The sequence below is a fragment of the Alligator mississippiensis genome, chromosome 12 (genome assembly GCF_030867095.1).
Source record: "Alligator mississippiensis isolate rAllMis1 chromosome 12, rAllMis1, whole genome shotgun sequence".
Lineage (NCBI taxonomy): Eukaryota > Metazoa > Chordata > Crocodylia > Alligatoridae > Alligator > Alligator mississippiensis.
Window position 1 is genome coordinate 41,962,804 of NC_081835.1, and position 27,739 is coordinate 41,990,542.

General features: G+C 49.5%; 1 protein-coding gene across 6 annotated transcripts in view; it reads right to left on the minus strand.

Moving 5' to 3' along the window:
* The window catches only part of TRAIP (TRAF interacting protein), a 33,383-nt gene extending 8,755 nt beyond the window's left edge, over positions 1 to 24,628 (minus strand). The window contains exons 1-9 of one of the 6 annotated variants that reach the window (XM_019497016.2): positions 24,550 to 24,628; positions 23,879 to 24,041; positions 20,272 to 20,329; positions 17,295 to 17,378; positions 11,524 to 11,563; positions 8,974 to 9,101; positions 5,051 to 5,145; positions 4,238 to 4,351; positions 3,267 to 3,354 (exon numbers count right to left, since the gene is read on the minus strand). In XM_019497016.2, coding sequence (XP_019352561.1) covers positions 3,267 to 3,354; positions 4,238 to 4,351; positions 5,051 to 5,145; positions 8,974 to 9,101; positions 11,524 to 11,563; positions 17,295 to 17,378; positions 20,272 to 20,329; positions 23,879 to 23,976 — 705 coding nt within the window. In that variant the 5' untranslated portion in view covers positions 23,977 to 24,041; positions 24,550 to 24,628. Of the gene's footprint in view, positions 1 to 3,266; positions 3,355 to 4,237; positions 4,352 to 5,050; positions 5,146 to 8,973; positions 9,102 to 11,523; positions 11,564 to 17,294; positions 17,379 to 20,271; positions 20,330 to 23,878; positions 24,487 to 24,512 lie in introns of those variants that run through there. The other 5 variants (XM_006267185.4, XM_019497017.2, XM_019497020.2 and 2 more) reach the window with 5 other exon arrangements.
* Positions 24,629 to 27,739: the final 3,111 nt, after the last annotated feature.

Below are 27,739 nucleotides of genomic sequence, written 5' to 3' on the forward strand. Positions count from 1 at the left end.
CACATTTCAGCTGTATAGCAGCCACAGACTCTCCTAAGTCAGCTTTCAGAATGCGCCACTTGAGAACTAAGCTCTCCATTACATAGATGCAGAGCTACTGCTTAGATTTATGGAACACTTCTGGGTGAGCAATCCATACCTGTCCATTTTTTCAAGCCATCCTGAAACTGTCCCCTCTGCAGGTTGCTTACTTTAACCCCAGCTGAGAAGCTTCACACACCGTTTCCTGTGCTTTCTTGCCTAGCACTGACAGCTTTTCTGTGATCTAACACATGGTGGCAGCAGTTAGTCTCTGCCTCAGTTATTTATAACCATAAGAAGTGAATACAAAGAGATTGTGGGTTGTCAGCTGCAAAATGAACATAGTAACTGGGTTTTGCTACTTCCACTAGAACAGCACCTGTGCTACATTGACACTCATGGTACAGACTTGCCAAAAACTGCAGTTTCAGAACTCAGCTAGGACTTGGGCTATGTTAATGTGACACAAGGAAATTCAAAGAAAATAATTAAGTATTCTGGCCCTTGAGCTGCTAGCACATCACAGGACTTCAACAGCACTGTACCTTATCCTACTTTGGGTATTCCTAAGCTACAGCAGCCTGAGTGCAACCCCTAGTACCTGAAACCATCCAGGCTTTTTTACGCTGCCCTTGTCAATAACAATATAATGACAATGCACCTTCAGGATCTCTTCATCCTGGAGTGTGCATTTTGATTCAATACTCAATACCACCCATTGTCCAAGTCAGTATGGCAGGCTAAGCACCACAGACCTTGCCAAAACTACCAAGCGAGGCTACTGGGGGTGCACCAATACATTTTTTATTGTCTGATACTGATGGGCAATTATTAGAGGGGTGTTGGAAAGGGAAGGGATGTTGCAGGGGGACAGATCAAGGCCCCCTGCAGTGAGGGAGGAAGTGGGGCAGGTACTGCTCAGCCAGGGCAGTGAATGATCTCTCAGGATTGGGATGGACCCGCAAGTGGCTCATCTGGGGGGCATGGAAAGGTGGGCAGCTACCCACCGCTGTACACCACCCCAGGGGAGACGTGCGGGGCATGTGTCCCCCCCCCCCCAGATTTGTGCGTGGGGCAAGGGCATGCTAACTGCTGCGGACTCAGGGCCAGGGGCTGCGCTGGCACGGGGCAGATGGCAGCAGTACTGGGAGGGGGGCTACAGTCACCCCAAAATTCCCTGTAGCCACTCCTCCCAGCACTGCCACCACCCACATGTCCCTGATGGCCCAAAGCACAGCCCCAGCCCAGCTCCCCTGCCAGGAAGAGGCCAGCGCAGACCCTGGGCCCAAGGCCACAGCAGGCAGCCCACACTCGCCTTGCGCACATACTCCTCACGTCTCCCCCAGGGGTGTGCACAGGGAGCCACACCCCCTCCCCACCCCATCATGTCCCCCATATGAGCTGCCCATGGGTCCGTACTCCTGGAGTCACATTCATTGTCCTGGCTGGGTAGTGTCTGCCCCTGCCCCACTCCCTTCTTTACCGTGGGGGGCCTCGATCTGCACCTCCCACACCCCTTCACCCCCACAGACTTACCGGCTGGACACTCTCCAACCTGCCAGGCTGCACTCCTGGTCATGTGTATGCTGTGGCTGCATGCACGTGCACAGGATGTATTGATGACATTACTGGCCAAAAAAAAGCCGACGGCTAATAATGTGAATTTTCCTGTTATTGGTTCTGATCTGATATGCGACCAATATATCGATGCACCTCTAGAGGCTACTGCCCAGGTAAGACCCAGATAGATTTACACTTCTCCAAGCTGGAAAGGCTGTAGCTGCTTAGATATGCAACAGCAAACTGATGCAAAGAATTCACTGCTGCTCCAAAGCACATCTTGCAAGAGCATGTTTCAAACTAACAGCTTTATATGGCAGGGCTGGTAGCTTGTCATAACTTGAGGCACTCCAACCCTATGCATAGAAAGTCACAAATTTAATCTGGAGCTCAGTTTTGATATTTACCATGTTTACTCAAATATGATGTGCATCCTTTCCCCCAACAATTAGCTACTGGAAACTGGGGTTCATGTCAAATAAGGAAGTGAGATAAGCAGAGGGCCAGATCCTGTAAGAACTGAATTGCTCAGCCCCTCTGAGATGAGTAGGCATCCAGCAGCACCTGCTGTGTTAACTGGGGGCCCACTTGGCTGAAGTAGAGGGACTAGGCAGTTTGGGTCCACCAAGACTGATCCCTCAGATGACTAAGCGAACACTGCTAGTTGAGGCCTGAACTGCCTAGCTTCTCTTTTAAAGCTGGGCCCCAGATGAATTGGCAGGCATTCCTGGCTGTTCACCTTACTTGAAGAGGGACTGGGCAGTTCAGCTCCAGGAGAATCGGGCACTCACTTTTCTTCTTGAGCCAAGATAGGTAGGAAGCCAGCAGTGCCTGACAGGTCAGTTGAGGGCACAGAACTGCTGGACCCAAACTGCTTGGCCCCTCTGCTCAAGCCAGGTAGATCCTTCAAGCTGGCCCCACAGGTGCTGCTGGCTAGGATGGGGCCCTCAGCAATGCTGGCAGGCCCTGCTCGCTGCTCACCCACCTCAGATCCAAAAGAGAAGTAGGGCTTGGCAGTTCAGCTCAGCCAGCAGTATCTGCCTTGTCCTGCAGGGGGTTAACAGAGCAGCCACAGGTTTTTGCTCCCCCCCCCCCCATAGCCGCCACCTGTGTTTTCCCTATGAAAATACCACGCTACTGGTATTTTCAAGGAATGATCTTTTTTTCTTCATTCCACCTTCCAAAACCAAAGTGTCTCTTATTCAGGGACTGGTGATATATGAGAGAATGTGGTATTTACGAGGGTAGTAAAACAGTGGAACAGGCTACAGAGAGGTTGTGGAATCTTTATCCTTGGAGGTTTCTAAGACCCAGCTAAACAAAGCCTTGGGTGGGATGATATAGTTGGGGATGATCCTGCTTTGAGCAGGGGGTTGGACTAGATGACCTCCTGAGGTCCCTTCCAACTAGAATAGTCTATGATTCTGAGACAGACTTGGCTCTTTAATACAACTCAAATAGATCACCTCACTAGCAGCATTACACACGTGCACCAAACACAAGGGAGCTCAGGCAAACTTTTTAGTCCTAAGTAGTAGCCAGCATTACTGATCCAGGTGGATGAGAGCAATATTTGCTGCAGGAAGCTTTCTTTGCTGCGGGTGCAGGTCTGCAGCAGCAGACACTGGCCTATGGAAGCAAGATCAACCCAAAGCTTCACAAACAACTGTCTGCTTTCCTTTTACCTTGTTATTGCCAGAAAACAGCTCCTTTTTCAGCTTCTCTGTCATATCGCTAGACATCTTCTGAGCCTCCTTCAGATTTTCATATTCCCTGGAAATGGCCCAAAAAAGTCATGAATGTCTCTATGAATTAGAGACAGGGTTCTCAGCAGGAGCCAGTGACCAGATGCAGCCCCCCAAAAAACTCAAATCACAGCTTCTCAGCAGAATACCTGGTGCAAATCTGTGTATTCCACAAGAACTCTTCTGGGGAGCAACTCAGTTATGACTCAGGCTAATCTACAAACAAGCCTAGAGGGAGACTAAGCCCAGACAACTAGAAGGAGCAAGAATAAAGCCCTTGACTGCAATCTGTGGACATGTCATTCACATGAAAAAGGAGACAGCCTCCTTCCTGAGAGATGGACATATAATTTTGCTTTAAAAAGACTTTCCATGGACACTTTGGGTACCTTCTGTGCAAAATCTCTTCTGATAACAATGCAGGTGCGCTAGCTCAGCTCAGTATTAAGATTGCAATTACACAAAAGCTGTAATTTATCACAGCATGAATGGGAGGGGCTCCTGGAAGATCTGGAGCCACTGCAGATTAGTGCGATAGAAATTTGGGAGTACAGAACAACTTGGCCTGCAGCTGCACAATGCTACACTCTGCATGGACATGCGGATATTATGCCACCCATCCTCTGAACACGTCAAGAGACTGTTCTCTCAGCTCTTATCCAATCATCATCCCATAGATGCAATAACAATTGTTTCCATAGTGATGCTCATGTCACTACAGGGACAGTGGGAGAACGTGTGTGGCAGTCTCCAATCTAAGTCACCTGGATTCTGTCAGTCAAACCCCCATGTAGTAACAGGCAGTTAGTCTAGCTAAATCACTGTACTTCCCTGCAGTGCCCTGTAGGGGGAGTGCTATATCTACAGACCAAAGTGATAGCACAAGTTACAGCCAAACCAGCAGCACCTACTTTTTCAGTGAGATACAGTAGATTGCAAGCTGTTCCACTGCCGCCTGCCCTGCTCCTATATCTCGGATCATCTCCTCCACTTCTGGGCGTTGGCTCTTTAACAGCATCTCAATTCTGCAACAGAAGTAGCTGGTCAGGTAACAGAACAGCAGTGCAGCAGGGCTGAGAAAGCAGATGAGCCCTGGCACCCTAGAGCCAGCTGCCAGGACTCATCAAGAATTACTGTAGATGTAGGCCACCTGCTGCTTCTTCTCCAGCTGGGGGAAGAAGTTACAACTTCTTACCAGCATCCTCCCAAGTCACTGGCTGCTGGTGAGGAAGTAGAGCAGTAATGGCTTAGCAGAGCAGGGACAGCTTTACTCTTGTGGACTAAGCACTGGATTAGGAGGCAGAACTCGGAGTTTTATTCTTTGTCACTAATTCACTGTATCCACAGACAATTCATTGCCATCTCTAGGGCTGAGTTCATAAGACAGGCTTAGTCAAACCAAGGCTAGGCGGGAAGGCATAAGCCAGGTATGCCCAACTTCATTATGCTAATGGAAAAACCTGTCCTCAACAGGTGAGAGGAGGTGTTGAGGGTGAGAAAGACAGATGGAACATGGTGGTGACAGGCTCAGACAGGCCAGAAGGACACATCCTCATATGTAGTACTGCAGCTTACCCCAACAGAGAAAGAAGAAAAGAAGCAGATTCATAGCAGCTCTGCATGTTCAGCATTTATAGCCCTTGTAAAAACCCTCTGCATAAGCCACTGCCCTGCCTGCTCATTTCTGCAAGTACAGGCATATGTAGCACAGTCCCAGCTCTAACCTCTCCATAGTTTGCAGCTTGTTTCTGAGCCTGCATGCCTCTTCTTTCGCATTCTTGGTATCTTCCTTCTGCTTCTCCAAATACTTCATTTGTTTCTGAGACAGAGGCAGGAATGGGGATATTTAAAAAGGGCTTCAGGGACACCAAACCCAAAGCAGCCCCTCAAAGCAATTGTCAACTGAACAGTCCAGAATTAAAGGGGCTTTAGATTCCCACCTAACTGCATCACGCTTCCACAAATGGCAAGTCTTTGGTGCTAGTCACTAGGTGGTTCAGCCCAGGGCTTTGCTCAAAATTGTTTCTCCTACTAGGATTTGTGTGGGATCTTTCCCGGGTGCCACTTCTATGTTCAGAAACAACGCAGTCCCAGAAAAGTAAAAAGTTTCCAGTTATAGCAGTCCTCTTCCCCCTCTAACACACTAAGCCTTCCCTCCCCCCCCCCCCCCTTTTTTTTTTTTTTTAACTGTCATGTTAAGCAGATGAAATAGGAAACACTGCAGAAACCTCAGCTGGGATATCTGACACCTGACCAAGAAGCAGGTACCTTTTCCAAATTACACTGGAGAGTTAGTTGTCTAGATATTTCTGGGGCATATGGCATTAGAAAGTGACCCAGGCTGGATCAATGGAATATATAGGGGGCTTGGGTGGGGATCTGATGGTTTTTTAATGCACTTGTTGCCTATGCTTTGATCTCTGGGTCCATTTTGCACATCAACTTCAAAGGTTCCTGGTCTGCTTTTTCAATGCAATGCTGTTTGATCCAATTCCAAAGACTGGCCAAACATTAAAGTGTTTTAAAGGTATAACGAGAAGCCTGCCTTCAGCCTCCCACCAGCTCATCTAGTCACAAAAACAGGATAGGAGCCCTGAGACACTTATGTCACTGTAAGATGCCAGCTGGCCTAGGTCAGATACTTGCTCTTCCCATGCCAGGAAAAGCCAAAGGCTGTTCCTAAGCTGTTCCCTCTACCACAGGTGCCTTCTGTTTCTACTTCCCTTGCACTGTTCTAAACCAATGCAAGCCAGATTTAGATTCCCCGAGTCAGAACTTCCACCAGGCCATTCTTCCCCTGTACAGCAACTAAATCCAGCTCAGTATGTTCAGTAGTAACACACCTGGTGTTACTGGAGGACAGACATGGCTTGATGCTAGTCAGTTTAGCCCAGGGTGGGCAATTATTTCATCTGGCAGGCCACTCAGGAGTTTTGGTGAGCTGTTGAGGGCTGACACAAAATCTTTCAGAAGATATCATTTTAACAAATTATAGATAAAAAATCGTATACCAAAAATCAGGCATCTACTATATTTTAACTTTGGTTAAAAAAATTAATTTTATCCCGATTTGTTTTTTTTGAGTAGTGGATATAGAGGCATAATAGCTCAAAATAAAGTCTCAATTTTGTATAGTGTATGTGGGAGGTGGGTGTACGCCCATGTGTGTGGAAGGGTCCTGGAAGCCAGTGGCGGGAGGCAGGCCCACACAGCAGAGCTGGCCTAAGTGATGCACTGAGGTTTGGTGTCCATTCTCCCCCACCCCTCCATCTGGCCTATGGCTACACTTACGGTACTCTGCATAGGGCTGGGCCCTACCCACTTCTGCACTATGCTTCCACCTGGGGCACCATGCTCCCCATGTTCCTACCTGTGGCAATGCGGCCCTGGGGCATTGTGACCTTGTGTGTACAGCCTCCCGGCAGGGCTGCTCCTGCTGCTGTCCAGGTACTGCTCAGCTCCCCCCACCTCCAGCAGCTCCTCTTCCTGCCCTTACTGTGCCACTATGGCTGCCTTCCACCTGCTCTGCCTGCAGGTGGCTGCTCATCAAGCTGGGTGGGTGGGTGTAGTGGGTAGAAGGTGGCCAAGAGCTAAAGCTGGATCCCCACATGCTAGGTCAGGAACTGGCCTGTTGTAGCTTCCCCCTCACTTGGTGCAGCAAGGACAAGGAGAAGGAACAGGTGCCACTGGAGGAGGGGCACCTGAGTAGTACCCAGCTGGCTGCAGAAGCAGCCAAAGCAACCCTTCTGGGAAGCTGTGCATGGCCAGGGCAGGAGTGAGGTGCAGGCTGCCCTAGGCAGGAGCAGGCAGGGCTCGGCCTTGTGCAGAATGCTGTGGAGACAGCCATGGGCGAGATACAATCAACTGGTGGGCTGGATCCAGCCCACAGGCTGCATGTTGCCCACTCCTGGTTTAGCTTCTGCCCTGGCTAGAAAGGTATGCAGTGATACCACAGAGTCAGAGACAAACTGTTAAAAGAGTTGTGAGAAGAAATACTATGCAAAACTACCAGGGAACTGCAAATGCCCTACTGAGGAGACTCACTCAATAGCACCTTTTCCATCCAGCATTCCCAGATGGTGGTGACTGGGTTCTACACAGGTCAGAGGATTTTTACAATGACTACACAGGCTGCAAACCATGTTTGATGTTTCCCACTTGAACATGAGACATGGGAAAGGCAAGTAGAGAGGGCACATAGAAACCTAGTAGCAAACACAACCATCTTGAGAGAAATAAGCTGGGGGCTGTTTGCAGCAATTGCAAAGTTGCTAAAAAACTGGAAATCAAGTGTTTATGTGACCAGGAATTATGATCAGGCCTCATAGTAAAACCCTGGTCATTGGAACCACTGAGCACCATGCAGTCCTTGAACAGAACATAAATAGGATAAATATATCTTCTGGTTAAGAGAAATTTTCAGGGCTTTCCCTTTATTCCTCCTTTTTTACCTACACACACTAATAAAGCATAATTTAGAGTTCCATCCTTGGTTCAGCAGAGTTTACTGCTGGCAGGAAGGCATCTCCATTAGTAGAAATTATGGTGTGCTCCTCCCCCACAGTCAAACAGCAGCCATGCCCACTTGCTAGGATTCGTTTAAATCAGCTGAGAGACATCCCAGTAAAATAATTGTTCTGCTTAAACCCATTTCCACTGTTATTTACTCTCAATTTATGACAAAATAGTCTTAGGAGACTAGAAAAGAAAATATTTGATCCCTGGACTACTTCATGTTAATGACTTGACTGCAGAATAGGGGCTGGCTGTGGTTAAATTCAACTCAACTAAAGCTTGCAATTCTCCCATGGCACATTTCAATTAACTTGTTTGGGTGGGGAGAGAAATCAAAGATTAATATTAACCGATCCAAACCCGAATACTGCCAGGCCTAACCCAAAATAGGATATTTAATGCAAGGCACCAATCTCCATCTGTCAAAAGTTAGTATTCTCCCTCAGAGCTTTCATGCTCATGCCCTTCAAGATTGATAATGATATTTCATTAGGTGTAAGCTGAGCACACTCCTCACCCCTCCCGTCGCCCAATGCCACCCAATGCCGTCAAGTGCACAGCTGCCTCTCATGTGTGCTGCCTTTGGCCTTGAGCAGAAAGCCATTTTCACAGCAAGAGAGTTCAATGCTAACCATACAGACCACCACTCAGCTACAGCATGGAGGACAGCCAAAGTCCTAAAGTGTGAAGGATATTAATTACTTTGGGTTCATTCAATAAAGCTTGCAGACAAATACAATGGAAGATTGTTTTCCCATCCCATGCTGAGGTAACACAGATCCAAAAAAGGCATCTCAGGAGACTACTGCCTTGGGACAAATTGTTAAGAACAGTACTGCTTCTCCAGATACTTCACCTTCTACCTTCTTTGCCTTTACATAGCCCTATCTCTGCAGGGAAACTGGCAAAGCTAAAAGGTATCTTAGATAATAATGCAACCTCACTGTTGCTCTCCTCATACTTCAAAATTGGAAAAATGGAGGCAACAAGTCACAGGAAGCCATTATCAGAGGCAGGCACAGGTCTCTGCCAAGGACTGTGAAAAGCAGTGCACAGAGAAAAAGCCCTTGAGATTGAATCCTAGGAATATTAAGGTCAAATGAGATGACTCCTTGCCTGTGGAAGAATGTACCTTGAGAGTGGAACACAGCATCTCCGTCTCACCCAGGGTTTTCTGGAGAGACTTAATGGTGGCATTGCGTACGTCCAGTGTCTCCCTAAGCAAGTCCATAATGGCTTGGCACTCCCGCTTCTCTGTCTCTGAAAGGAAATACGTAAGTAGCACTTAGAATACCCCAGGATCAGGCAGCCATGTGTCCCACCATTCTGAACAACAATATGGCTGAAGGACGAGGCATGCAATCACAGGGTTTGGAAACTGCCAGGAGCCAGGTTCTTGCTGCTCCCAGCACTGGTGGGCTCCCAGGTTCTCCAGTAAAAAGCTGTAAGTTCCTCTCAAGGATTGTTTGGTGCCAATCTAGCTTGCTCAATATGGATTAATTTAACTCTTGATACCACCACCAGCTACTCAGCTAAGCTGTTTCTGCAGACTAACAATTACAAAACTACAAAGTTCAGGTAACTTACCTAGACATGTTCTCTCAGTATAAACCTTGTGTTGGGTCCATGCTTAAATGTCTGTTGGATGATACTGTGAACAGCACCAGTGCCTACACTGCAGAGCAATTAGACTGCTGTGGCATTATACTGCCAACACTCACCTTCACCAGTGCATATGTCTAAGGGTAAGATCAAACATAAGCCAAAAGAGGCATTAAGACAAAGCTTTACAAGACACTGGGGACCTCAAAAGCTACATGGCACTTTATTAAGGCAGCTTTATCTTTCTGGAGTACTCCTACATTTTGCAGGTCAAAAGGCCTTAAAAGTCATATTGTTCCAGTTATCCTTTGCCTGTGCTAGCATTCCCAATGACCTTCTAGCTGCCAGGAATAAAAGAATGAAATGGTAGTATCTGCATTCAGCCATACAAGTCAGAGGATAGTGCTAAAAATGGAATGCTTTAGAAAGAGGGATAATTGACTGAGGAATACAAAGATTATCAATACACTGAGCTGATGGAGTTTAGAGAATGCTCTGTACCAATGAAAAGCTGTGATCTCAGTTCTGTTGTGATATAAAGCAATGACCCCTCAGATGATCAGTGCAGAATACATTAAGTTGTGGGCATAAAACTTTCAATAACTGTTTAACCCTGTTCGTTTCCCTGCTTGGTTCCATTCTCTCTCTGGTTGGACCCAACAGTTCCTCGAGACCTGTTTGTGTAGCTATTTCTTCTTCCAATCCCTCTAGCTTCTTAGTCCTACCACATCTGGAGGCAGTGACTTTGTGACCTCCTCTTTACCCCATGGAAGCAGAGGTGGGTAGTAAAGGTGTTTTCAAAAGGATGAATCAGACAGAAACAGAACCCAAGGCAAGAGGGCAGGAAATCCCAGTCAGAAGAAAGCTTTCTCTACTGGAAAGGGGGAACAGCTTCAGTTTTAACATCTACGAATCAGAAGTTGACTGGCCCTAGGCAGTTCTGAATAGCATTTTAGTAGGAATCCCAGCACTCTTCCCTAGAAAGAGGAAGAGATCAGCTCTCTACCAGGTCACAGTACCTGATCACTCACAAGTGAATGGGCCTTGATAAAGAATACTGGTAGGTTTTCAAACTCTGCTTTCAGCTCAGATATCTAGCAAATATTTTTGTCCGTTTTGCAGAGAGGTTGTAAGAACCCATTGGGGGGGGGGGGGGGGGGGGGGGAGAGGAGAAAGAGGACTCTTGAAGTGCTGAGACCCCCTTCCTTCCCATGTCTTTGGATTTCTGTCACTCAGATTGACTGACACTTTCCTTTTGCTGCTCATGACTCATGTTCTGATGACAGGCTGCCTACAGACAATGCTTAAAACCCAGTGACAAGTCTCCAGGGCTTTCACTTCCCTGCCTTCCTCAGACATACTCTAAAATTAGAGAGATCCAGCTCTTTGAAGCAATGAGAAAATGGAAATGCACACATCGAACTATGCCTGCTCCTCTGGGGATCCATTGCATCTGAGCAGCTAAAAAAGCCCCCAAATTCTCCCTCTTCTGTTTGGGTCCCAATTATACTTCCTCTTCTACCATTTCACACTAGAAATGAGTCCTGAGCACTTCGAAACTCTGAGTGTCAGCTCTGAGTGTCTTGATGAGCAGGCCTAATTCAACAAAAGGAGGTCGCTTGCAGCAGATTCTCCTCTGGAGTACAGTGGCACTAGGACTTCTGTAACCTGTCAACTAGGACAAACTTGCAGAGGACATAATTATTGTGCAGCTGGGCACACGCTGCACAGCTTGCAGCCCAAGCTGTCATGTAAGTCCCAGACTTGAATTCAAAGTCTACAGGTTTCTCCTCAGTCAGAGAACAGCTCAGATGAGATACAGTCCAAGCAAACCCAAGACTTACGTTCCCCTGTGCTCCGTTTCATAAAAGCAAACTAGCATACTGTACAAAAGAGTGATGCCCAAGCCTACAAATGCTCTGATTTTCTGTGTCAAACTGACCTTAATACTAACATAGGGAAAAAAACCCAATTAAAAGCCACAAACTGTAGGAAGCTCCAAACCTGCTGATCCCCTCTGCCTCTTCCTCTCACAACCTACCGATGGGCAGAAAGCTTTTTGCTTCCTTTCTGAACTCACCTTTCATGGACAGCTGCGCTTTCACCTTGTCCAGTTCATTCTGTAACAAAGCACACAGATCAAATTAGAAGCAGCACTACATGGGTAAGCTTCACCTTACTTAAAAGTACTTTGGCTTATGGCTTGTAGTCTTCCTGAGTCCTTTCTCCTGGTGGGACAACCATAGTGATATTTGCTGAGAGCAGAACACAATAGCAACGTGTACCCTTGTTATATGCAACAAAACCAAGTGTTACTATAGGCAATGTGGGGAGCATCTCCAACTGGCAGTGTTTTGGGGGAAGAACAAGATTGCAAAGGAGAACATCCCAATCTTGTCTTATCCTTGTCAACCTCTTGTTTCTCACACTGTCAGTCATTTTGGTTTAGTTGAACAACTTTGGAAGACTCTTGGGAAAACAGAAAAAATTAGAGAGGGGACCCTGCCCCTGAAACATTGATTTAAAAACCTCAAATCTGCATTTTTCCACAATTAAAATTAAATACTAACATGTATGTAGGTATCAGTTGAACACAATATTTTATTGATATATTTACAATATTAAAGCTATTTGGAAGCCTACCAGTGCCTCAATCATTTTAATAAAATACACTCCAAATACCTATACACTTTGGTGTTTGATTTTGTTTGGTTTTTTAATCATAGAAAATCAGAGCACCCCCTGCCCCTTTTATGTATCAGGATGTGGGTCCAGCTACAGCTGTGACCCCCGCTATTTTGTGATGCTGAGCAGCCCTGCCCAAGTCGTTGACCCTCACTCCCAACTCACAGACCCCATCCTTCCAGCCCTGCTGGTGTCCCTTACTCCCAAACCACAGCCCTCCACCCCTCCAGATGCTCCTAACTCCCAAGCTGAATCCCCAACCCCTCATCCACAACTCTCACTCTTGACCTAGTGCCATACTCTACCAGTGCCCCCCACTCCCAACTCAGGGTCCCCCACCTCCCAACCCTGCTGGTCCCCTTCACTCCCAACCCACAGTTCCCCCTCTCCACCAACCCTGCTAAAGGGGGCTCCCAGCTGCAAGGGCTACAATCTCTCCCCTGCTCTCCACCCCACCCAGACTTACCTGCAGGCAGCTGCTTTCCAGCACTGCCTGGCTGCACTGCTGGCTACGTGGATGTACGTGCATCCCACTCCCCCCAGCCCCAAGCAGCTCCTTGCAGGCTGGAACTCTCCAGCTTGCAAAGAGAAACCTGTGGTTTCCCATGTTATTCTCCTTTAGAGGAGAAAATCCACACTTTTCGACAGCAAACAGAAAACCTGGATCCTTGATAATGATAAACACTTCAGGCAGTGTTGACAAGCTTTAAGAATAATAAGGTAAAATTAAGACAGGGAATATTTAGGCTGAGCCTGAAGGAAAGTTTCTCAAGAGTGAGATGTTACAAGTGTGGAATAGTCTCCAAAAGAAAGAGTAACCTGTTACAAGGAGAAAATCTGGATTATCAGAGAGCATTTCCATCTCTCTTTACTTAAGACTTCGTCATTCTGTAAATGAGTCTATACTGTGAGCTAAGCTTCATCTAAAACAGGGGTGGGCAAAATATGGCCTGCAGGCCGGATTCGGCCCGTGAAGCCATTCTATCTGGCCTGCAGGGCCCCTAAAAATTTTAGAAAATTAATATTTCTCTGCCCTTGGTTCCTGTCAAAAATGACAGGAACGAAGGGCAGTAGGACCCAGCGGAAGCCCAGCGGGCACCCACAACAGCAGGGCCCACCCGGCCCACTCCCCACAGTTGGAAACCCCAGTGGGAGTTTCTGGGACCACATGGCTGCCCTGTGCCAGAACCGCAGGTAAGGGGAAAGGGCAGGGGAGGATCCTGGGGAAATGTGGCCCAGAAAAAAGCTGAGCGCGGGGGGTGGGGGGAAAAGCAGCCCCTCGCCCACCCCGTGGCTGGCACCCCGTGCTGCAGCTGCTCACAGCCCTTGGGGGGCTGCCTGTGCCTGCTCCAGACAGCCTTGCGTCAGCTGTGAGCAGCTGCAGCATGGAGCACTGAACACGGGGATGGGGAAGGGGCTGCTGTGGTAATCAGGGGGGCCACAGCTGCTTCCACTGTGTGCAGCTCTGACAGGCGAGCCCAGAGCCAGCACGGGGCCCAGGCTGGCAGCGGAGCTGGCTTACAAGCTGGTGCTGAAAGCAGGGAAAAAGCGGCCCCTCACCCACCCTGTGCCCTGAGCTGCAGCCACTTGCAGCCCGTGTAGGACTGCCTGTGCCTGCTCCACACAGCCCCACGCAGGCTGTGAGCACCTGCAGCAGGGAGCGCCAGCCATGGGGCGGGCAAGGGGCTGCTTTTTCCCACGCTCAGCACTGGCTTCTTCCCTGCTGGCGAGCAGGGGGTTGGGGCTGTGTGCTGCCCCCCCGCCTGTACCGCAGGGCTGGGGGGCACTGGGTGTGAGTGGGCAGGGAGCCAGTGGGAGCACAGGGCCCGTACTGGCATCCTGGGGCCAGCACCAGCAGGGCCTAGAGCAGGGTGGCAGGAGTACAGGGGTCCCAGCCAGCAGGGGCTCTATGGAGCCAGGCCAGCTCCCCCCTCTCTCTGCTGGTGCAGCCCAGCCCAGCTCCATAGAACCCTGCCAGCCTGTGCCCCACTTTGGGCCCACTGGTGCTGGCTTTGGGACATTGGTCCCAAGACGGTGACCAGGGGGCAAGGCACCTGTCAAGCACCTTGACAGCCTGCCAAAACTGGGTAAGTGGCCCTCTGCCCAAAATAATTGCCCACCCCTGATCTAAAAGATAAGTGCAACACAAACTATTCATGACATGCCAGCACAGTGTAAACCACTCAGCATAATGGCATTTCTCAGTGTGTACTCGTGCCCTGTTAAAACAAGCAGTAAAACTAAATATTAGGGACTATTTGAAACAACTTAGACTATTTGGATACAAGGACTTTCAACTTTCTGCAGCTGCTAAGTGGCTCCATCTACTTGCTAATTTGTGAAGTTGTACATGTGAGAGCCTACAGTTTGTTTAACAGTAACAGGATTCTCTCTTCAGTGGCATGACAAGTTACCATGAAACATTGGGCTGGCACACAAAAGAATGACTTCTCCCATGCTCATGGGCATCTCCACGAAGATCTTTGTTGGAGAATCAGCAGAGAGGAAGCTAGGTAGAATAAAAATGAGTTCCCAAAAGAAGCTGTGGTAGCACTGAAGAAATGTTGAGGAGAAAAGAAATAAGTCAGCAGAAAGGAAAAAAAACTTTTTCTAGAGAGTTTTATCTAGGGTGACCATATGTCACAGTTTGCCTAGGACAGTCCCAGATTTCAAAGGCCAGTCCCAGCCAGTTGGTAAAAATTAAAACAAGAATCCCAGAATCACAGCAGCCCGAGGTGCAGTCCAGCAGGAGGGCAGAGTGGCACCAGGCAGTTCTGCTTCCCTGCCGGACTGTGTTCGCAGCCCTGCCCCTGCCTGCCAGCCTGTGCCATTGGCTACAGCAGCGATGCCAAATGGAGGGGGGGCAGACAGTATCCCAGATTTCCTTTTTGTAATGCAGCTAGTGCCTCTTGCAAGAACTGGTCTATGTGCTAAAGGCAAAATTTTTCTTCTCTAAGCCCTAGTCTTGGGCACTCAGCTAGAACAGATGCTTTCCACCTCTTCTGCACATGCACTTTAGTCATCGGCTTCTTTGTTACAGAGTCTCTGAAGATGGTCTGGTTACCTACGTTGAAGTCTGGCATGTTTTTATATATGATATACACACAGCCGTTGCCATGACAATGCTAATTATGGTAATCACTGCACACGCTCATCTTAAACACAAGAGGGTATAAGAGTCCCATTATACCAAGGTCAATGCATTTTTTTTTTAAACAGTTGATTCAGCCACACAGGAAATAGGACTTTGTCAATGTGAAACTACTGACTAGAATATAAAACACTGTCATATCCTGCTTTAACCCTTTACATTCAGGATTTTTCCAAGTTAGTCACCATACCTGCTGTTGGCACCAAGTGGTTCATTCAGGCACATCCCTAAATCAAGGCAATTTTCCTAAAATTATTAGGGTCACTGCTGCCTTGCTGCTACTTTGAGAGGGCAAGAGGTGCAGAATTCCCTGCTCCGATTTATTTAAAAAGGACATTAACTTGAAATCTCATCAAGTCCAGTGAGCTGGAAGCATGTCTAAGACTTGAGCTTCCTTCTAAGTCCCCTTATTAAATATGAGCTGTTATTACCACTCTGCCCTATTTCTTTTTAATGTCTCTCTCCCATTACCATACATAAGGCCAATGTAAGTTTTAAAAGACCTATACACAAAAAAGCAAATTTTCCACGACACAGATGGTTAATGGAATATAAAAAGTGGCCATGAGAAACTCATGGATTTTGCAGTTTTGCAATGAGATCCCTGCAGGCTGGCAGAGTTCTACCCTGCTAGAAGCTGGGAGGGAGCAGGAGAGGGTTGGTGAGACACGGGGCACCACATGCGTGTAAGTGTGAAGGGTGGGGAAAAGGGGGATTGAGGCACCTGTAGGGAGGGAGGAAGCAAGCTGGGCAGGGCTGGGGCTGCTGCCCAGCCGGGTAGTACATGGGGCACAGGGCCACAACATGCAACTGCAGGGCCCCAGAGGAGAGCGAGACAGGGCCCAGGGCAGCTAGTGTGGAGGGCAGGGTTGGCTCCCTGCCCATTGCGCACTCCCCAGGAGGGCAGGGGGGACCTGTACCCCCCAGATCCATGTGCAGGGTGGGCGCAGGCTGTGGGCTTGGACTCCAGCCCTGCTGCCCTCCCCCAGGGTTTTTGCAGCCTGGTGAGTGCAACCTGGTGCTGCAGGGAACAGCGGGGCCAAGCAGAGAAGCTGCTTACTGCTGCTTGCTCCACACTGCCCTGGGAATGTGCCCCCTGCATGCACACAGCTGCAGTGAGAGCAGCAGTACGAGGTTGCCCCCTCAAAGCAGCCCCACATGCAGGAGGCATGTTGCCAGGGCAGTGTGGAGATCACAGCAGTGAGCAGCTTCTCCGCGTGGCACCTCTGTTCCCTGCTGTTATGCCTGCCGGGCTACAGAGACCCTGAAAGAGGACAGCAAGGTGGGAGACCAAGCCTGCAGCCTGCCTCTGCCCTGTGCACAGATTGGGGAGCAAGGGGGGGGGGGTGTCAGAACTCCTCTGCCCCCCTTGGGAGTGCACGCCATGGTGGGGAGCCAGCCCCACACCTCGCCCTGCAGCGGGCAGCAGTTGCAGGGGCAGGGAGTTGCAGACCAGGGTCTGTAGCCCTGGCAGCTGGGGGCCCCCTCCAGCAGGGCTGGAGGAGCAGGGGCTGGGGCAACAGCAAGGCTGTGGGGGGAGTGAAAGGCATGAGCAGGGCTGCGGGGGGGAGGGGGGAGCAGGCAGGGCAGTGGGGAGCCTTTAATTTTAATCACGGATTTTGGGGGTTTTATCAGAGAATTTGCAATTTTATATCAGGGAAAATCAGGATCCCTGTTGATGGTATAGAAGATTGTATAGAAAATAAGAGGGTTTCAAAGATGATGACAACTGGGGGGGGGGAAAGAGGGGAAGGAAGCAAAAGGCTCTTTCCATTAGGAAGCAGAGTAGGTACCTTTCTGGAGCACTGCAGGAAAACATTTTGGAGGCAGAGCTGATGCAGTAGATAAGAACAGAGCCCAAAAGGAGGTAAATAAGAAAAGGAAGCACAAGTGCTCTATGTCTAAGACGCACACAGGCATAGCCAGCAAACCAGGTAGTGGGGAAGCATCAGCAGACCAGACTGTGGTCCTAGGCTGCTGTCCTAGTACCCAACAGGAGAACCCAGGAAGAATACCTGTAGGCTTTCTGCATCCAATATTGTCTGCTCTTCCAGGGCAACATCAAAGAACAGCTTACTGATGATATGTCTTTTGCTGACCTAGATAGGAGACATGGGAGAGGATGAGAGGCATGATGCAAGAAATGCAGGAAGAGCCACTGCTGCTAGGGCAGACAGCTACAGTGGGAATAAGCTACCATTCCATCACAAGACAGTACCATGTGAGATGGCAGGAGATAGTCAGCTCACATAGCTGGTGCCACTAATAAGATCCCGCTTTGGATCTTTGCCCCAGCAGCAGACTCTAGCTTCACAAATGTCACTCCAGATAAGATCCTGGGATTTCAACAAAGATTCAGGCATTTCTGAGTGGAGAGCAGTTTGTTCTCTGGCAGCTCAGGCCCAGCAGCTGACGCTGAGCTCACACAATGCCAAATTCAAGCACAGGCTTACGTACCACTTTCCGCATGCAGAAGGTGCTGTAATTGAATTTGATATCTCTCCACACCTCCCCCATGCCGCTTCAGCTTTGTGTTTTAAGTATTATATACAGTCATGACACCAGCTAATTGCATAGTTACTGCTACATAAGATGTTATTTCGCGATAACTCCATGGTAACCTAGAGATGTAAGAGGCGGTGAAGAACAGAGGGAATCAACAAGTCAGGAAAGGAACAAGGGCCAAGACCTTGAAAGAAAAGAAAAGAAGAGACGGGAACAAAACTATAAAACCAATATGCTCCCTGTCTGCAAACCAATGCCTCTGTATAGCTCAGCACCTACTGTAGCTGACAGCCAAGAACAAGCCAAGGCCTCCTATCTTGGCTACCTAGATGAGAAAGTAAGAACCAGACTGGATTAAGAAACAGGATCTTGGGGTACAGCACTGAACTGAGACTGCAGAAATGTTTCCACATTCCTTTTATGACACTGAACAAGTCAATAAATCTCAAGAGCCTCAGCTGTCTGTCTTTTTAAAGCTGGATCTTCCTGCAGAGCCTTTCTTAGTAATGGGATGTATAATGCCCAGCATGATGCAGAGGCATCTGGGTACTGCTATAACAGAAGTAATTACTAAGCTTCAGGTTTGGATTACTTCCCAGCTCTCTAAGTCCTTTTTCTTTATGACACTTAATTTGTCAGTTTAAAGGCACCTAATTTGGACTTGTGTAGTCTTGCCAGTAAAATGTCTGAAGGCTCAAAGGCCCTTATCCCAAACCCAGAGACAATTTGGAAGGGAGAAGAGCATGTTTCTCACTGTGCCCCAATCTGACCAGAAGGACTGTTAGGAGGAATTCAGGGTCCGTGGCAGGGGTGGGCAATTATTTCGGCTGGAGGGCCACTTAATGATTTTGGTGAGCTGTTGAGGGCCACAAGAGGTGCCCCACCCCCTGCTCACCATCTTGGGACCAAAAGTTCCACTCCCTAACCCTGACCTTTGCCACTAAGCCCTTCCTCTCTGCCCTGCCAGCTGGGAACCAGAAAAAAAACCAAGACATATACTAAAGGTCAAACATCTACTCTAACATTTTTAATTTTATTTCAAAAAATATTTTTGTCCTGATTTACATGCATTTACATAGTGTACATAGAGGTGATTGCATAATAGCTCAAAATAAAGCCCTACTCTTGTATATTGTGTGTGTGTGTGTGTGTGTGTGTGTGCGCGCGCGCACGCGCGGGGGGGAGTCAACGTGAATGAGAGAGCGAGATTTCTGGGGGGGGGTTTGCAAAGGGGTGTTTGTTGGTTTTTTGGGGGGTTGTGATAGGTTGTAGGGGGTGTGTAGTTTGTAGGGGCATCTGTGGGATTGTGTGTGGGTGAGTGTGGGGGGAGACACCCCCACCGCATTACCCTTTTAGGGTGCACAGCCCCTGCTGTTGGCAGCAGCAGGAGGTGGCAGGCCCTCAGGGTGCTCCTGGCCCACTGCAGGCAGAGCTCCCTGACGATGCATGGCTCTGGCTGAGTCCCGGGAGCTGCACGTGACAGCGTGGAGCCCACCCAGCTTAGCCTGCTGGTGTGCACCTTCAAACCAAACCAGTCTGGCTCCATGCCAGCATGTGGAGGTCCTGACATTGCAGGCAGGACTTGCGCACCATAGGGCTGGGCTGGCCCAGCTCTGTGCCTTCATGTGGGGTTTCCAGCACTCCAGCAGGAAGCTACACATGGCAGCATGGAGCCCACTCAGCCCGATGAAGCGTGGACAGGAAGCCATGGGGAGTCGCACGCCATCGGGCCAGGCGGGCTCCATGCCTCCACGTGCAGTTCCATGGTGGAATGCCATAAGCCCAACATGCTGGCATGGAGCTAGCCTGGTCCAGTTCCAAGGTGTCCACCACCAGGTTGGGCGGGCTCTGTGCCATCACGTGCAGCTCCAGGGATTCGGCTACAGTTACACATCATTAAAGGGCTCCGCCTGCCACAGGCCAGGTGTGTCCTGAAGGCCTACTGCCTGCTGTTGTTGCTGCTGGCAGCAGGGGCTGTGTGCCTTGGCAGGGCCGCCCCCACAACCCACCCTCCTGCAGGCACAAGTTCCTCTACCCGCTTGCCAGCTGTCCAGTTGTGCACCATTGTGCTCAGTGCCTCCACATGGGGCTCCCAGCTGGAGTGCCAGGAGCTCCAAAGAGGTGGAAGCACAGAGGCAGCCCAGTCTAATGGTGAATAAACTCTGAAAACCCTCCGCTTGCCACCTTTCAGAGGGGCAGCCACGGGCTGGTAATATTTGTTTTTTGGAGGAGCCCTGTGGGCCAGATAGAATGGCCTGGCACGCCATATTTTGCCCACCCCTTGTCTATGGCAAGTTTAGTCCTTTGTCCTTCTACTGAGATTATTTAAGTAGCAACATTCTACACAGCTTGATGGTACTAGCCTAGCACGAAACCCTCTTTTCAGTCCATTAACACCTCTGTATGCCTCCACTGTCCCCATACCTATGCTCTGACAGCACTAGCAATGCTATGTTTCTCCAACTCAACACAGGCTAGTGGATTTACCTGTATTCTGCACTGTGGACAAGTCCGATTCGGCGCAGTGTCAAACCACTGAAGAAGACTGAGGAAAAGGAAAGAAATGTACAGTGAGTTGTAATAATACAATATATTACAATAGTACAATATTTGTAATATAGTACAATATATTACAATAGTATATTCCAAAACCTCTAAGGGCTTCACTAGTAACTCAGCAGGAGGCAGAAATACATATACATAAAATGGAAGCGACTGCCTCCAAAGTAAAGGTGGCCAGTGCAGGCTGGAATTATAGTCTCCATGGACTACATTTCTGTATTCAGAAGGAATGGCTGCAATCATTTACTGAGTCCAGCCTGAAAATTCACCTCCAGTAATGGACAGTACAGGTGTACCAATACATGAGTCCAATATTGGATTGGCACTGATATAAAAAGAATTGGCTGTATCAGAAGTTGGCTTTTTTGCCTGATATGACCAATAATGTCAGCGATAAACACTCTGTGCATGCGTGCAGCTGCAACAGCACATAGGTGGCAAGGAGCACTGTCCAGCAGCATGGAAAGCTGCATCCAGCTGATAAGTCTGTTGTGATGGAAGGGGAGGGAGGAGGGAAGGGGCTGCGAGGGTGGGCGGGGGAGAAATTAAGGGCCCTGCAGTGAGGGAGGGAGCAGGGCAGGGACAGGTGCTGCCCAGCTGGGGCAGGGAATGAGATGGAGCCACAGTTTGCCTGAGAGGCACTGGGGGCAGCTCCCACCACTGCACACACTCCAGGAAAGCATGGGGGGCATGTGCCCTGGATCTGTGCAGACCAGGGTGGGCTGGGGCCAGGGCTGTGCCAGGCTCTTCCTGGCAGGGGCTGGGCTGGGCTGCATAGCAGCACTAGGAGGGGGACTACGGAGGTCTATGGCGAATTTTAGGGTGGCTGCAGCTCCTCTGCCCCCCCCCGTAACCTCCTCCCAACACTGCTGCCACTCGTCACAAGCACAGACCAGCTCAGCCCCTGCCAGGAACAGCCCAGTGCAGCCCTTGCCCCAGCCCACAGCAGCAACGCACCCTTGCCCTGCACACAGTTCTGGGACATACCCCGGCCCCCTCGGATGAGCCGTGGCTCCATCCAACACCACGGCCGGGCTGGGCAGTGTCTGCCCAAGGCCCGATGCCTCCCTCACCACAGGGGCCTTGATCTATGCCCCCCCCTCATGCCCCTTCCCTCCCCTTCCACCACAACAGACTTACCAGCTGGACACTGCTCTTTAAGCTGCCAGGCTGTATATCGGAAATCAGATTGGTATTGGCCAATATGCCTCCTAAAAAATTGGCTATCGGTATTTGCCCCAAAAATCTCTATTGGTACACCCCTAATAGACAGTACTTTTAAGGAGGTCAAATATCACAGAAGAAAATTCATACAAGTTAGGGGCTGGAAGGGACCTCATGATATCATCAGGTCCAGCTCCCCAGTCTAAGGCAGAAAAGACTGCTGAGGTCAGATGACCCCAGCAAAGAGGTCATTTTCAGGGGCTCGATTTTGAAACTTTTCAGTGACACCACTTTGAACAATGAAGTTTGGGAGAAAATCAATTCACACGTCTGTCCTGTAAAGGAAAAGGTACTGTTTCATTTCAGTATATGGTGGAATTGGGATATCCTGCTTTGGTCTAAATTCCAACAGATTCAGGGTGACCACAACAATGTCACTTCCCTACTATGAGGCATTTTGTAGCCATGAAGTGGGTACCTGATTACCAATTTGAGATTATGGCTACATGAATGGAACAGGGAACCCCCAAGGTTAGGGGGCACCTACTGACAAATGAACAGCTGCCTTGGAAGAAGATACTTCAGACTGATACTGGGATAAAATTTCCCATGTTAGGGTAGATTTAGCTGAAGTTGTCATATGCTTGCAACCACTACCACCTCAACTTTTCACCCCTCAAGACGATTGGGATTTTCCTGAAATATCCTGCTCCAATATCCATGTTTTGGGGAGTTTTAGAAGAGCTAATGTGAGCTCTACAAGAGAACAGTCAACCCTCATTTCAGAAACCGCTCTCAGGGCATATTAAAAATTGTGTAGTTATTGACGGAAAACAATTAACTTCTTCAAATACAACAAGACACTGTTCCCCACACCCTCTTCTAAAAATAGGAGAAAAACAAACAGCCATTTATTTGATTAGAGAAAGAGACCATCATCCTTGCATCTTCATCTTCCTGACACCTAACCGGGGCATGAAAAAGTGAGCCCCATGGCATGCATACCTGCATATAGGAAGACTCTCTCTCACTAACACAAATGCATTGATAAATCAATTCCAGCAGAAGCACAATACAAACAAGCACGTTTCTTCTTTCATCTATGGGTGCAGGCACATCACACTATTACTAAAGAGTGCCAGCAATTCACTTCAGATCTTACTCCATGTTAAGTTTACTCTGCAGTAAGGAGCAGACACTCAGCTTTCCCTAGCTGACTGCCTGCAGAATGTACCATTACAATGTCTAACCACTGGTGGAAGGAAGCCAGTTTGCCCTGAGCAAACAACTCTGAGTTGAAATGGACCAGGGGAGTGAACCAACACAAACATGCACATATTCAGTTGGTAACTTTCTTCACTAATGAAGTTAGTGCTTGTATCCAGGGTAAAGTTATCAAATGTGTTCCAAGTGACACAACAGAGCTTTGCATTGTCTATTCCACTCTTATTATATAGTAAGTCAATTTACTGTACAGGATTCCCTATGCTTTCCAGTGTGAAAGTGCAGCAACATAACTGGACCTTCCTCCTAATAGTCTTGCCTCCCACTACTTCAATTACAAACCAGTCTTGTTCCACCTGCCCCCTGCCGTCCAATCCTTGGCTCCCTCATAGGCTTGTAGATGTGCCTTAGCCCCAACTTGCAGCTAATACAAGATTCAAGATCTCCCAACATACAGCTATGCCAATGCATCTCAATACCAACCCACAGAACTTCCTGCTATTTTAGTACTGGATCTCTCCTAAGCAGGAAAAGCCTGAGTTTCAGAAGCCTGGAATAGGCTGATTTCCAACTAACTCTGTCAACCCATCAACCAACCCCCTCAAAAAAGCAAGAAGGATCAGCCAGTCAAAAGGTACATGTTTTATGTCTTTTTCACCCTCATTCCCCTAAACCATAACTCTGGTAAACAACAGGAGTGGAGAGGGAGAGACTGACATGCAGAAAGACAGCGGATTATCTCACTAATAAGCAGTACACACCTCTCAAAAGAATAACCCTGGAAATGCAGTTTTCCAGCTTCCCCAGAGATACTGACATCATCAAAACAATGATGGCTGGCTTTTGCATAGCTTTTTTTCATCCAAAGATCTCAGAGTTTCATAATTTCCAATGCATTTATTTTCAAGACAGACCTGGGGTGATATTCTCCTGTTTACAGAAGTTAAACTGAGCCACAGAAACTGTGGAACTTGCTCCAGGGCTGGGGCAGAGATGGAAACTGAACCCAAGTCTCACCAGGCTTTTGTGCAATCCTAGTCACTGGATAATCCCTCCTCTCAGGGAAGAAAGAAGTCAACTCAGCAGTTTCATGAAATGCATGTTTCCCCCCCACTAACTGTCCCACTTTCCCATTTCTACTTACCATACATAGTGGAATGTGTGTCCACAGTGGATAGCTGCCACATCCCTCTCATTATCAAAGAAATCCGAGCATATAGTACAATGGGCACGGATAGGCATCCTCTATGGTGGCAGTATCCAGGCGGCCCTTGTAACACAATCAAGGAAGTAACTCTTCTTGGCTTCTGCTGAGAGACAAACAAGCCTCAGGGAGTCTGACCCCAAAATGGACACTCATCATAGCATGCTAAGTGCATCTGATCAGTCACTGGGATAACTCATAACCATGGTCTTATAGAGCCTCTGCCTGGAAGCCAAGTCCCGCCTGTGCATGTATCAAGCACTTCGGTTAACTCAGCGGGCGGCTTCACGGGGTCACAGAGCTCTTCCTTCGCAGGCCCTGCCTCCCCTTGCCGTAAGGAGCTGGACACCGAGCTGCTATCTCCATCTTACACCGCGCACGGAAGAGGCCAGGGCGAGGCCGGGGTCCCCAGTGCCCAAGCCACGCGGCCTTCCTCATCCTGGTGGCACGGCCGTCGGCGCCGGTCGGGGCCCGGCTGAGCCGAGCGCAGCGCGCCCCGCCAGGACACGGACCGTCTCGGCCCCCGCCCGGGCAGCCACGAGCGGGCGGGGGACGCCTCCAGGCGGGCTCTCACCTGCGCCGGGGGCGCTGGGCTGAGGGGCAGGACCTACCCAGGCCTAGCCGCGCCGCCTTGCTCGTTTCAAATTTGGTTCCTTCCGACGCACTTCCGGTCTGGGCCGGAAGTGAGAGGGGCGGGGCCGCTCGCCGCCTCGCTCGAGGAGGGGGCGGGGTTTGCGCCTTAGGATGGGGCGTCTTGGGGGCGTGGCGCGGCTCAGCAGGGGCGGCGCGGGGCGTGCTAGGGCCGGCTGGAGCCCGGCCCGAAGGAGCGGCGCGTTGGCTGAGCGCTTGCCGAGGGGCGCGGCCCGGCCCGGCAGCAGAACAGCAGCCGGAGCCTCATCCTGGGGTGGCCTCATAGAGGACAGTCCAGTTTTCTGCTACTCCGTCCTGTCTTGAGAGGAAACCCGACGCCTTTATGTCCTCTCTCTTTCTCTTCAAGAGAGAAAAGGCGTCGGGTTTTGTATTGAGAGAGGACAACCGGACCGTCCTCTGTGGTGGCCACCCTGCCTCAGCCCCGCCGCGAGCGCGAGCCGGGCACGGGCACGGGCTGCGGCGGCGGGGTCAGGCCCGGGACCCGGGGGGAAGGACGGGCCGGGACGTGTAGGGCTGGCGCGCGTGCGCAGTGCGGGAGGCTGCGGGCACATTTGGGCCCCGAACTCAGCACGTGCAGCAAAGCAGGGAAGGTTGGCAGAGCGGAGCGAGGGGAGGTCAGGACCCAGCCGGGACAGTGCATGCAAGGGGCAGGGCAGCGCTGCAAATGCAAGGTGTCCTGTGACTTGGGCCTTCCCAGGTCTGAGACCCTGTGGCACGGTGCAGTCCTGCCACTTCTCAGGAAGGCCCAGCAATTAATGACTTCATTGGGCCCATTCCCAGTTTTTCTGTTTGGGAAGAAACCTTTTCACATGGGGGGTGTCCTTGTGAGCCTGCTCACTGGGCCCTAGCAGTGCTATGATCTGTGCTGCTGCCTTTTAAGTCACAGTAAACAATGTCCGTACGTCACATTTTAGCAGGAGCAGCTGACCACTCCAGGACTGTGGATGGGACTTGAGTTCCTCTGCAGGAACTACTCCCAGTATGCAAACAGCCATCTCTGTGGTGGAACACAGCTGCTGTTGAATAACACAGAGCAAAGGGTATACCAGTTTGACACTGGGAAAGTTGCTATACCCAGTCAAAAGTCTAGGGGGAAATGAGAAGACAGCTCCTTAACAGGAAACTGGCCAGAACAGTGCTTCAGCCTGTGAAGAATACCATAGGGCAGTGGTTCTCAACCTTTTCAGGGTCAAGGCACCCCACCAACACTTTTTGAATGAGACAGCACCTCTGGCTGAGACACCCTGCTGGTGTTGCCTCAGCTTAACCAAGTGCTACCAGGAAGGGGCATGCAACTGATGAAACTGCCCTGTGCTGCAAAGCCAGCCTGGGACGAGCTGTCACGTGCAGGTGCTCCCCCTGCATTAGGACTTCCTAATCAGCCTGAATCTTAATGGGGTGCTGCTTTTTCCGGTCTGGTGCCCCCCGTGCTCTCCCTGGAAACTGAAGGAGATGGTTCTACCCACACCTGTTTCTGGGTGGAGCATTGGAGGGATGGACCAGAAAGAGCTGCACTGCATGAGGTGGCTTTGCTGCCTGCTTTAGGCTGATCAGTGAGTCCTAATGCAGGGGGAATGCACAGGGCAGATTTACCTGGCCGCTGCCTCTGCAGCATCCCAATTAGGAACCACTGCCATAGGGTTTTTAATGTCTACATACGATCTGGAATTTAGATTAATATTTTTAAATGATCAGACTGCCCACATTTGGGCATTGTAGTTTGGTATAGATTTAGGGAGAACAGGGCCCACAGCTGGTCCACCACCATTATTTCCTGCAGCACAGGGACTTTCTTGGAGGCTGTTGATCCACCTTCCAGCCTGGCTCAAGTCTGCTTAGTGAGATGATGTAGATGATAACCAGGCTTTGATGGCTGCTAGTCATGAATGCACCCATACCTTATCCCAGGATCAGTGTTTGTGTTGCATGCTGTGTGCACTTCATGGCCTTTGAAGAGCACATGTGCTAATGGACATGTTCACAGGCACATACATACAGTGGTTTTAGCAACTTTAGTGGGTCTCCAAGGGGAGCATTTTTTGAGGTTTGCACAGAGGAGGCTAGGGCAGTGGTGTTGGAAGAGCTTTGGAGAAGTGCTGTTTCTGGTCCATATTTCCTCTGCCACTGGAGAGTCAAGAAGTCTGGACATGCTCTATGACTGGTTGTGGCTGCTGTGGCAGAATATCACTTTTCTGAGTCTTCCAAATATGACCCATGTGCATCTCATGCAGTGCTGTCCCCATGAACCTCTCAACCGATGGTTCCTCACCTGTGGCTGGAGCATATAGCTATAGTTGTCAGGAACCACTATCTCCTCTGAAGTTAGATCTCAATAAACCGTCCTGCCTATTTGCAGAAATGTCTCCATGAAGTATTATAGAGACCAGAGCAAGAGATTCTAGGAAACATCAGAGAAGTGGCTCATTGCAGGCTGACTGACAATTCTTTTTCAACCCATTTCCTTGCTGCTCTTACTTCTTGAAAGTCTCTGTGCCCCACTAAATGAGATCAGGGTGCTAAGTAATGCTGCTTCTTGTCTGCAAAGCAAGCAGAGTAGATGACATCCCAACCTTCATAGCCCTCCTTTTTCTCCTTAGTACCACATCTGGGGTTGCAGGAAAACTGTTGGGCAAATTTCTACCATGCCAGAGATGCTAGTACTCTGCAGCTTACCCTAGCAAGGTTATCAAGTTTCCCATGGAGCTGGCTGCATGCAGATTTACAAGATTAGGGTACAGGCCCTGAGAAGGATCTCTGTCTAACTCTTCTAGTGGGAGAGAGAGACAAACCACCCTGGGTTTGCTCCACAGACAGCAGGGTTAGATAGAATCTATCACTGAGGCCTGAAGATATACTGGGGCCTAGAGCCAGATAAATCTATCTGATAGGCCCCAGTATATCTTCTGTATCTCCAGGCCTCAGTGATTAAACCACTCTCAGCTGCAGCTTCTACTTACTCTTGTGGCTAGAAGGATTGAGGGGTAGGGTATTGTTTTTCTATTTTTTTTTCCCCAGATCAGCTCTGAGGAACAAAGGCATATACTGTGTAGAGGGGGTGGAATCTGTCTCTGGCACCAGCCTGATGGCTGAATTAGCCCCTAGAAGGGTAAAGCTCAGGAGTGAGTTGGACAGAGACAGCATAGGCCTGGC